The 12,433-nt window shown below is 36.8% G+C and overlaps 1 protein-coding gene and 1 long non-coding RNA gene across 2 annotated transcripts in view; one reads left to right on the forward strand and one right to left on the reverse strand.

Moving 5' to 3' along the window:
* Positions 1-1,980: 1,980 nt before the first annotated feature.
* Positions 1,981-6,971, reverse strand: LOC126278448 (uncharacterized). Its single transcript, XR_007550704.1, has 2 exons — positions 6,687-6,971; positions 1,981-2,302 (listed from the first exon to the last, which is right to left on the reverse strand). It is a non-coding gene; the product is annotated as an uncharacterized LOC126278448 (long non-coding RNA).
* Positions 6,972-7,227: 256 nt separating this feature from the next.
* Positions 7,228-12,433, forward strand: part of LOC126278451 (protein cornichon) — an 86,072-nt gene continuing 80,866 nt past the window's right edge. Inside the window, exons 1-3 of the mRNA XM_049978574.1 lie at positions 7,228-7,568; positions 7,678-7,746; positions 7,829-7,941. Coding sequence (XP_049834531.1) covers positions 7,488-7,568; positions 7,678-7,746; positions 7,829-7,941 — 263 coding nt within the window. The 5' untranslated portion in view covers positions 7,228-7,487. The remainder of the gene's footprint in view (positions 7,569-7,677; positions 7,747-7,828; positions 7,942-12,433) is intronic.

Raw genomic sequence — 12,433 nt, forward strand, 5'->3', positions numbered from 1 at the left:
ATATTAGTGAAGTTGCAAAATTTCAGGCAAAATCTTTAATTACCTGCAGGATTTAGGCTGGTAAGGTTTTGTATGTGGAGAGAGAAAAAGCATGTACAACGTGCAGGTAAAGCAAACATAAGGGCTGTGAGTGTAAACTGTCAATGTCTGAAGCAGACTAACTTCATCTCACGTAAGATGATGAAACTTCGAAAGTTTAAACAATAAAGACCTTAGTTGGAGAATACAAAGATTACTGTTTCTAATATGGTAAAGTGTGTGGTTACACTAACTAGAAAATATCTTGTGTGTGAACATCTATTGCACATGTAAACACCAAGGAAGACACAATAAGAATCTATATCCTAATCGGGGCAGTAAAGTTCTGCAATTTGGTTTTCATATGAAAGGACTGTCAATTTGTTTTACAAATAAGTTAAAATATTGTTTGTATTCGACCCAGTGACCTATGGATTTCACCTATCAATATTCGACAATCCCCTGCTCTACCAACTGATCTATCAATGGTGTGCAAGTGGGTGTAATGATGATTTTTATTAAGCATTTAATTTCATCAACTGGCGCTATCCATCTTCATAACAGTAGGAAAGCTTATCTCTGAGGTCAATTAATGTTAACTTCAGACTGCAAATATTATTAATCAAGTAATGGAACTCTGTCATTGACGCGATGACATTTTGTCGGTACAGTGCAACCAATTTTTACGCATCTTCTCATTCTCTGTAACAGACAAAATCAATTTTTCAAGAGTTTTTATAGGTTGGGTTGTTTGGGAGAAGAGACCAAACAGCGAGGTCATCGGTCTCATCGGATTAGAGAAGGACGGGGAAGTAAATCAGGCGTGCCCTTTCAAAGGGGCAATCTCAGCATTTGCCTGGAGCGATATAGGAAAAATCACAGAAAATGTAAATCAGGATGGTCGGACGCAGGATTGAACCATCGTCCTCTCGAATGCGAGTCCAGTGTGCTAACCACTGCACCACCACACACTGTAGTTTTTATAGAATTATTTGTCCAGTGTGGTACTACACATCATTTGTAATTCATTTTCTGAAGCATAAATTCCAAAACAAGACTTTACTGTGAATCAGCTTTATGACAGTAGGAGCACTGATCGGGCCACTGTCACAGACTCATTTCAGTTCTGTTTTTATGAAAGAATACTGATATTCGAGAAGGAAAAAGGTATGTTACAAGTATAAAAATGATTCACTTAACCAATTAAGGCGATGTCCACAAATAGTCAAAAACCCTATTGTGCTGCTAACTCAAGACAGTGATGAGTACTGAAAATTTTGCTTCTGGCATCAGCTGAAACAAACATTTGGAAAAGTCAGTGATGAACTAGAGATTAGACTCGTTTTAATTATACACAAGGTTGCTAGCTGTATGTTGTCACATCAAAGAACTTAATGTTAATTATGGTGTTGGTTTAGAAAAGAAGAATTGATTGATCTATAAAGCTAGAAGTTTCCAAGCCTGGAGTAAAAGACACAAGAATAAAGAACAGGCTTAGCTGCCGTCATTGGTTCAAAGAATGATCAAATTTAAACTGCTACATAGGCGTGTCATGGGAAGGATATAAGGTACGATATTTTGTCATGAAGTGTGGGCTTTTATGAGTAGAAGAGCAGCAAAGCAATGCTGAAATTTATAGGCGAGCTGTTGAGTACTGTTGCATAATAATCTTCAAGCGTATTAGCATCATGCCATAATAATCTTTTTAAGAAAACACTAGCCTGAGTACTTATGTACTATTTTTTTCAGTAGGAAAAATCATTATACAAGGATGTAATGCAAATCTACAGAAGAATTCGACAAGCACAGAAGTTCTTAAACTTAACTTGCACAAAAATTACCAAAGGCTCAAAAATACCCCTGGCATTAGAAAAATGGATAAACTATGTGAAGAGCATTTCATTACTACTTCTTATAAAAAAAGGAAACATCCGTACAATAAGTTAATAAAACCGTAGAAAATTTAATTAACTTTTCTTTATTTGACTCTGCACATTATTATGTTTATATATCAACATCTGCATAAAAACTGATTAGAAAATAACATCCTGTCAGACTGGACCAACTCACCAAGGTCTCGATGTTACCATTACAGTGTTCACCTAAAGTGCTTTTGAAAGTCAAAATTTGATTTGAGTCCAATGCACTGAACATGTATGAGAAGCATTAGAGCACATGTTGAATAACACACTTTCAATAATTACAAAAGCCATCTGCAATTGACTTCATTCACAAAATGTCATTATCAGTCTCTTTTCTGGAAGGAGCTGCATATGCAATATATCTGAAACACACAAAACAGAAACAACAGCAAAAATGTTCTTGTTAAAGACAGTGAAATATTTTAGGTTTGACTTTACCATGACATATCGACATGAAATGGAACAACACATTTACATCCACAACACACTTTGAAGGTTGGATCTCCATCATTCGGTGAATTTACACGTGTTAGTACGATGTTTGTGTGTGCGGGCATTGTAACGAATTTGAGGTTACCTGTGGCATTGCCCCCAACAGTCAAAGGCACATGTAAACTCCCATAGGCCTACTTTGTAAATAAAGTATGACACTTAACATGTGATGTATTATGACAGAGAAATGAGCCTGTGAACACCGGAGGCAGTGCCACAAGTTACCCCAAAATCGTAACACAAAACACATGCATCATACTAACACATGTAAATCCACCTGATGATGGTTTAAACCTCTGAAATGCATTGTGAACATAAATAAACCATGATTGATGATAAATTTGTTGTTTCATGCAATAAAGACAGTAGGCTTGGTATCAGTGTACATTCAGCAATATCGTAAGGTATTTGAATTAGCATTAAAAAACATGTTTAATTGATCGGTCAGTCCAAATGAAGTGGTCCAATAAAAATTAAGTTGGTTGGTTGCTTGACCATTTTTTAATATTTTATATGTGACTACCCTATAATTGAGAAGTTCAAAACAGTTTTAAAAAATTACCTTTCACCTTTACTGAACGGTGGCCATTGTCATTTGCAAGTGCACGACAATGTTTCAGTTTAGAGACATTAGCAAAAATATGAATATCTCTGCACTGGGTTAAGTTACAACATTGCAATTAACACGATTGTTTTTAGAAAAGTGTCCTCTACAACTTTGTATAGTACACAAAATACCCTAAATCCAAAAATAACTAGTCAAAATTATCTCCAAAGTTTGGTATCCAAATTTTCAAAAATAGACTTTTTAGGCCCAAAAATAGCAAACTAGGAGGGATTTATGAGAGTACCTTTTTGGTATAGTTAGATATCATACACTACTAGCCTCATATGGAGCAAGAACACTTACAAATGTTTCCTTTTTTATGAATTTTTCAAATTTGAAAATTTTAATTTTTTGTAAAGTTTGAGGTTAGTTATCTTAGGTGGCACTGAATATAAAAATATGATTTTTGCACAGTTTGTACACATATATGACAGCAATGTACTGTAAAAATTTCAACATTGTTATCTGGCTGTCAACAAAGATATGAATTTTGGAAAATGAGATAATTAACATTGCTCTACAACTAACCTTATGGCTGTTGCTTATTCATGTGTGATTGGCAGGATATAATCAATTATTTATCACTAGTAGATTTCTTGAATGATTTTCTTGGGCCAGCAGGGTGGTAAAAATGCACAAGAACATCATTGTTTTCCAAACTTATTCTTTCAACTTCTGCAAGCCACCGATGTCGATCATACACACATGCAACTATGTCATTCAACGTTAAAGACAGATGTAATTTTACTGACACAATGATCCTCATAAATTCCAGTTTCTGATGTTACATAGCATCAAACTAAGTTTTCTGCAATGCCAGGGAATTTGTAGAAATGCCTTGTTCCTTTTATTGCTATATAGTTTTCAAATCTGGTTTGACATGTTGTTTTCATATGCAAAACCACTTCTTTCTTGATCAGAAAATTGGTAATGCCTTTAATATTATCCTTGTAGAAGACATACATGTCCTGTACTCTGAGAATTTGATCTGTGGTTGGTCTTCACGTTTTGTTGTGCCTCACATGCATTTTTACCATGCAAAATGCAAAAAAAGTGCCATTCAGCCTCCAAACCACCGTCTACTTTGTGGTTGCACAGATTTGAAAATTCTTTTTGTTCTTATACTGACCACCACTTCCATCTGAAAAGTATATCAGCTTCTCAACCTTGGGAAAATTTTCTTTTATGAGACACATGTGCAGCCAAGGTGTTGAGGCTCCAAGTATTCGCTTAGAATGAAAATTGAACTGCAAACTTCATTTTTTTCATTTCAAAAGTAGAGAATAAATGGATGCACTATTGCCTGGTCATTGACCCAGTGGTACCCTTGTACTTCATCCTGAATCACAAATGCAAAATTTTCTGCAAAATCAGCTGGTGCTATGCATTCAGCTTCATGAAGTTGTGCTTTTTTGTTCTGCAAAAACTTACTTTGGATTTGAGAAACATAGTGGTGACCTTTGAGTTTTTATAAGTTATCAATTAAAGATTCCAAATACTCTTCCTGAGATTTAACCACCTTTATCATTTCAGTTGTGATCCACTGGTTCGAAGGTAATACTTTCTGGCATTTCCCCATCATATTCGTGAAACAATTAATAACAGTTTCCTTACCAGGGCATTTTTTACACAAACCCATCATGCAGACATAACAGTTAGTCTCACCGACCATTACATCTAGTAACTCTTTGTAGTTAAGATCACTGAAATTTGCAGATGCAATCATCAGTTTGACATTTTGATGATATAAACAAACACATATGGAGTGTGTCCCTGAGGATTCAGCCAAAATACACAAATTAAGACCAAGTTCACAAAATTTTGACCTTCCAATTTTGCATTCCGGATGAGAATTGTTGAAAGCTACATAAAGTTTTTAAATTTGAGAGCATTAGTCGTTTCTGCTTTGTTATTTTAACTCCATTTATAACAATTCTTGATATCTTTGCAACCTGGGCACATTCTACTTTTTTCATCATCTTCAAAAAACTGCTGGATCTTTTTGTTTCTTCACTCATACCTACTCCTTTCTTCTTTGTTAAAACTGGAAGAATTCCGTGCTCTTTCACTAATTTTTGGGTTAGTTTAACCAAATTATGAGAAACATAGAATTCATGGACTATATTTTTCTCTTGACCATGATTCAGGGAGCAAACTCAAAATTTTAACTTTTTCCTCTTTAGATGTCACTGAAGATTTAATTTCTCTATTAAGCTCAAATATTCAGTGTCAGACAATGCTGGTGGTAGGTTTTCTTCTTCTGTAGAAATAATGTTGGTATCTGTACTATTAAAGAATGAGTCCAAGTCTCTTTTTGTCTGAAATTTGTTGTACCTTATTTTCAATAGCGTCTATCCGTTTTCTGCTACTTAATTTTATTACTTTCGAAGCAGGAGATACTTCTAACTTCGAACAAGCAAAATCCAGTATGCTAACAGCTTCCTCATTGAGAATATTAATGTTATTAACAAGGTTACATGATTCTGGTCCTGGATTCACAACAAATATTTTTGAGTAACAATTTGGGCACAGGGAATTTCCAGGAATCACATTACGTTTCACTTGTGAAGCTGTTTCACTCTCACATAACAAAACAAGGACAAATGTTCAACCAGAATGAGATTTTCACTCTGCAGCAGACTGTGCACTGATATGAAACTTCCTGGCAGATTAACTGTGTGCCGGACTGAGACTCGAACTCAGGACCTTTGCCTTTTGCGGCAAGTGCTCTACCATCTGAGCTACCCAAGCACGACTCACGCCCCGTCCTCACAGCTCTACTTCTGCCAGTACCTCACCTCCTGCCTTCCAAACTTTACCAAGTTCTCCTGTGAACCTTGCAGAATCCTTTCTTTCAGGAGTGCTAGTACTACAAGGTTTGCACGAGACCTTGGAAGGTAGGAGGCGAGGTACTGGCAGAAGTAGAGCTGTGAGGACGGGGCGTGAGTCGTGCTTGGGTAGCTCAGTTGGTAGAGCACTTGCCCGTGAAAGGCGAAGGTCCCGAGTTCGAGTCTCGGTCCGGCACACAGTTTTAATCTGCCAGGAAGTTTAAATCTCTACAAATAAAATTTGCCGCCATCCAGTAAAGGTGGAAGATAAATTATTTTAAAAAACTATTTTGATCTTCTCAAATATGGGGAAATCATATATAAAAATTAAAATATTTAAAAATGGTCAAGAAACCATCACTGGATCACTTCACATGGATTGATCCGACTATAGCGTACACTTATGTCTAGGTTAGGTTGATAAGAGGGCAACTCGGTTACGAGTCTGTGAGTGCGATTTAGTAACAGATTGAGCTGGAGAATAGTTCGACGTCAAGTTTCCTACATCAAAAGTACAAACCAATACAAATACAAAACCGCTATTTTTCTTGCCTGCCATACACTCCAACTCATTTATTTTCACCTTTTCTTCCTGCCATTTCCAGCATCTGTAACCTTTAAACTGTGTCCACGACATCTTGATAAAGAAATGGGCTATGTGGTAAGCATTGTCATGAAGGAAACCAACTAGTATATTAATCATATTAACCTTCGCACACTGTCCCCGTCGACAATGGAACGGAATACATTGTAAGCATATTCCTACAGAAATTTAACACACTTCATAGTACGTCATGTTATATTTAATGCTTTCCTTACCTGTCCTGCTGTAGGCCTGTGCGTTCTCATGCGTATGTCGACAGCCGCTACAAATGTGACATGACATTTCTCTGCTTTGCCATTGCCGCGGAAAAAATACATATTTTCCCACAAGTTAAGGCTGTGAATAAAGCTCTACCCGCAATCACCGCAACATGCAAGACATCCGATTTATAATTAAGCCATGTGATCCTAAACAAATCTACCTACACATAACACCTGTCAACTATCGTCTCAACTATCGCAAAATAGAATGTTTTGATTGTCTGTTTCTAACATCTATCATCGCTGCCTTCGATATCGAGCTAATATCTTTGGAATGGAAAGCAGTTTAGGTCGGGAAAAATAAACACTCATCTCTTATCATATTTAACATCGAAAGGCTCTGTAAACTGTCAGGATAATTACGAAGTTGCGAACTGCTGCCACCAGCTAGAGGTTTTAAAGATAATTTGCAGTGAAAGTCATTGAGTAGCATTTTACCAGCCGTAATTATAACGAGTTTCAGATTTCAACAGACTTGTACATATATCACTGATAAAAGTTTAGGCAAAATATAAGCCTTAGTAGGTCATTTACTTAGAGCAAAGCACTATACTCTAAACAGGTTCATTAGAGAAGATACCATGTTTGATTACACAGCAATATTCAATAAAGGATTGCGGACTGCTGAAATGTACACCGTACGCTATCGATGTATCAATATCGATACCTTGATAGTAAACAGAGAGAGGGAGATAAAAAAAAAGTTGTGCAGTGCAAAATTTCGAAAATATAGTTGTAGGCATTTAAGCTGCGGAAATGGCATTTAGCTACGCTGCACTAACATACATTATTGCATTAATAATTGATGCTCTTTTAATATTTTCAGCAATATTTCATGTAAGTTTGTTTGACATGCCTTTTTCGTAGTAGTGACTTAGTGAGTCTTATGTCAGTTTGGTGGACTATTCAGAAGGAAGTCCCTTCTTTATTTAACTTATTTTTTTAGGTTATAGCTTTCGATGAACTGAAGACTGATTATAAAAACCCCATCGATCAGTGCAATAATTTGAATCCGGTAAGCTGTATTCCGCAAACCACGCCTCCTAGCTGTCTGAAAATAACATGAGCCTCTGCAGTAATGTCGTGTTTCTTTACAGCTTGTCTTACCTGAATACCTCGTACATCTTTTCTTTAATATTTTGTTCCTCACGGCTGGAGAGTGGTTTTCGCTCTGTCTGAATATTCCACTCATTGCATATCACTTTCACAGGTAAGCTGCTTTCATCAAATGCATACTTATGCATGACACCATTCTTGAAGTGTACTGAATACTGTAGTGGGAACTATGTTATTACTGTAGCACCAAGCTGTCTTTTATGACACTTAACAGTATACGACAAAAGCAAGTGCAACAACTCGGTAAATGTTCGTAAGATTGTGAATAGGGTCATTCCATGTCAATTCAACCAATTAGAGAAAATGTTCTAGCTGAGTCTCAGATTTTGATGAAATTTAGCATACCAATGCTACCAAGTGTGGAACACTCATGTACAAAATTTTAAGTGCCACTGTCGATCAGTTACAGAATTATGGTTTGTGAAAGAAGGTGGCATGACCTGGAAATTGCAACACGCATCTGGCAACCTATCATTAGACACAACTTCAGGTCTTAATAACTTTGGAACTATTCCGCACAGGCCAGTGAAATTTTTGTAACCAAGTAAATCCTCGTAGAGAACACACACTGTGAATCAAAACACCAACATATTTCTGTGGGAAAATAAAAAATTCCAAAATGTGATTAATAAAATGTAATACGTTAAAAGGTACATATTGTAGGTGCCCTCTATGCCTAATATAATTCACTCATAAAGGGTATAGGGCCTACATTTTTTTTGCGGTAAGCGTAATGTGGCCTAAACATACACACAGAACTCCTCTTGCCCATATAAGTCCCACAAACAGAGTTACATTCTCACGAAAGTACAAAAATTTGAAAAATTGCTCGAAAAATATGTATTTTCTAAGTGTGGTAGCACAAAAGGGGCAAGTGATATCCAAGCCAAATTTCACACACTGCATAAGTAGACCATAATATAATATGTGGCAAAATTTCAACTTGTTATTGCAAGGCATTTGTGTATAATAATAGTTGACAGAGATGTATTTGGTTACGTTTCTTTTAACACAATTTAGCAAGTAATAGTGATGATGCAGACAGCATTTTTCAGATAAAGCTGCAGCAATTGTTGGGAACCATTAGGCAACAGAAAGTTAAACAATGGTAGTTTTCAGGGACAGAATGAGTTATTGTTAGGCAGGAACAACAAAGGAAAAAAGCAACAATTACAGGTTACTCATGTTTTTAAGATTCTAGTTCAGTCTGGTCAGTACTGTTGCGGAAAGTCAGTATGGAGCAAAAGATTGAAGATTTGTTCAAAGAAGTTGCAGTATTGGAAGAGCACAAGCATCTGAATGCCCTAAAACAACATATAGAATAAGATGTGGCATTCGCTTTGTACTGTATGATCTGGATGAATCGGACCAAGATTTGTTGCTATGGAGATCCGGTATACACCTTGTGGGCACAAGAAGTACATTTCCAGGAGACTTTAGTGTTTGTTGTTATCATATGAAAGTGTTTCTGGATAAGTATTATTACCTACAAAGAAGTTGTTTTGATGCATTTCGAATTCATAAGACTACAATGAAGTGTAGCCTCAGAGAAATTGATATAAAATCAGTATTGAAAGTGAATCACTGCACGGGACTTAACATGAAACCAGTACCAAAGTTATGTTCCAGGTGTGTTACACTGCTAAAAAATTAAGAATTTTCTGATAATTTATGTGACAGTAATGAAGTCACACAAAGTTGGTAAAAGAGACAAGCCCAGCTATGCTAGAAGAAAACTACAAGAAGCTCAAATTGAATTAAAGCACAAAATAGCCGACACACACATGGTGGAAGAGGAAGAACTATCAACTCCAAAGGAACAGAAATCATGCCAGAAATTATCTGATTTGGACAAAATTCTGCATGATTTGAAAGGAAAATGTGCTATATCCACACGCCAGAACAAAGTAGCTATTCTTACCCTTGCACCTTCCAGCTGGTCCATTGACTACACTACAAAGGAATTCAATGTTTCTACATATATGGTGAAGCAAGCTAGGAAAATAAAAGCAACCCAACAAGTGCTTCCACAACTTCAGCAGCCTCAGGGTAGGCAATAAATAAAGGTGCTTGTGTCAGAGTTTTATGAAAATAACGACTACACCCAAATAATGCCTGGGGGGGGGGGGGGGGAAGATTATGCAATGGTGAAAATGGGAAATGTACGTGTACAGATGCAAAAAAAGACTGTTGCTATGCAACATATCAGAACTATATGTAGAATTAAAGAAAAGTATCCCAATACCAAAGTAGGTTTATCATCTTTTTTCAATCTTCGGCCAAAATGGGTTCTGCCTGTAAGTGCAAGGGGCGCACACAATGTTTGTGTATGTGAGACCCATCAAAATGCTAAGCTGATGTTTGCTGCCATAAAGGATTCTGGTCTGGATTACAAAGGTGCAATGAAGCTGCTAGTGTGTGACATTAGTTCCTACCAGTGCGTGATACACAGGTGTGAAAAGTGTCCTGATAAGGCAAATCTTGGAGAACACATGGATAATAAACTGTATGGTGAACGCCTTATGGATGATGATGAACTATTTTCTTATAAACAATGGACGCACATGGATCGCACAAGTCTTGCAACAAAGCAAAGTAGAGTGGAAGATTTTGTTGAAATGTGTTGTCAAAAAAACGGACAAACCGACCGCTCACAGCTTCACAGCAACAGCACAATTGGCTTATCTCTAGTTTTGTAAGGATAATCTGAAACAAGATGAAATTATAGTAATAATAGACTTTTCTGAAAATTATGCATTTATAGTTAAAGATGCCATCCAAGGATATCGTTCGGACAACAGTCGAGCAACTCTCCAGCCATTTGCGATTTACTATAGAGGTGAATCAGGTGATGTGTCTGTCATGAGCCTGTGCGTTTTTAGTGACTGTTTAATTCATGATGCCATTGCAGTTCATGCCCACATTCCCACTGTCATGGCATATGTGAAAAACAAGCTGTCTCGCATACATTTTGCGAAATACTCCAGTGATGGGACAGCTAGTCAGTACAAAATCTGTAAAAATCTCAAAAACTTAGGCATGTAGTACCATGATTTTCAGATTCACGCAGAATGGAATTTTTTCGCATCAAGTCATGGTAAAAATGTATGTGATGGTATTGGTGCTACCATTAAGCGCATGGCATCATGAGCTAGTCAGCAGCACACTACAGAAAGTCCAATTGTAACACCTCTTCAATTATTTACCTGGGTACAGAAAAATATCTCTGGTATACAATCATTCTATGTTTCGAAAGATAAGGTGAAATCAGTTGAAGAGTTGCTAAAAAGCAGACTAGAACACATTAAAACTGTTGCAGACACAAGGAGACATCATCACTTCTCTCCAGCGGACTCTGATAATGTGCAGATGAGCAGACAAGCTGATTATAACTATGGGTTCATGCTCAACATGTGTCTTCACACTGTGTCTGACTCAGGATTCAGAAGCAAAAGCAGCAACATACAGCCAGCTTGCTATGTTATTGCTGTTTATGATGTAAAATGGTACTTACGATGTGTTTCAGAGTGCTGTGAAGCAGAAGGTGATGTATTTGTGAACTTCATGGCACCAGCAGGACCAGCAAGATCATTTTAGTGGCCACATTTGGCAGACGTGTTGGATTCCTTTTGAACTTACTCTTATGACAGTTCCAGTTCCTACCACAGTGTCAGGAAGACAGTACAATTTGCCACTCAATGTACAGAATACAGTAGCTAAAGTGTGGGAGAACTTCTGTTCGAAGCACAACCAACTGGTTTTTAGCAGTTAAGGTGCAGTAAGCATTAATGATAGGTTGTATTAATCTGTCTATATGTTGTTGCTTAGTGATTAAACAGTTAAGGGAGAGGATTAGAAGAGGCACAACAGTTTACGATATGTTTTTACAAAATTGTGTTGTGGAACAATGGCCACATCACCAAATACATCTGTGAACTTCCATTGTACACAAATGTCTTGCAATAACATGCTTAAATTTTGAGATATATATCATTATGGCCTACTTATGCAGTGTGTGAAATTTGGCTTGGATACCACTTGTCCCTTTTGTGCTACCACACTTTGAAAATCCGTGTTTTTCAGGTAATTTTTCAAATTTTTGTATTTTCGTGTGCATGTAGCGCAGTTTTTGTGACTGATATGGGCATGATGAGTCCTGTGTGTGTTAGGCCACATTAAGCTTACCACAAAAAAATTTATGCCCTTTTTGTGTGAATTATATTTGGCATACAGGGCACCTACAATATGTACCTTTTAACATATTACATTTTTTAATCACATTTTGAAATTTTTTATTTTCCCTCAGAAATATGTTGTTGGTGTTTTGATTTATGGAGTGTGTTCTCTAAATGGATGTTACTGGGTTATAAAAATTTCGCTGGACTGTGTGGAATAGTTCCAAAGTTATTAAGACCTGAAGTTGGGTCTGAAGATAGGTTACCAGATGTGGGTTGTAATTTCCGGGTCACACCACTTTCTTTCACAAGCCATAATTCCAGACCTAATTTGTGGGGGAACTAATACTTTGTACATGAGTGTTCCACACATGGTATAATTAGTGTACTGAATTTCAGTCAAATCTGAGA

This window comes from Schistocerca gregaria, chromosome 6 (assembly GCF_023897955.1).
Source record: "Schistocerca gregaria isolate iqSchGreg1 chromosome 6, iqSchGreg1.2, whole genome shotgun sequence".
NCBI lineage: Eukaryota > Metazoa > Arthropoda > Insecta > Orthoptera > Acrididae > Schistocerca > Schistocerca gregaria.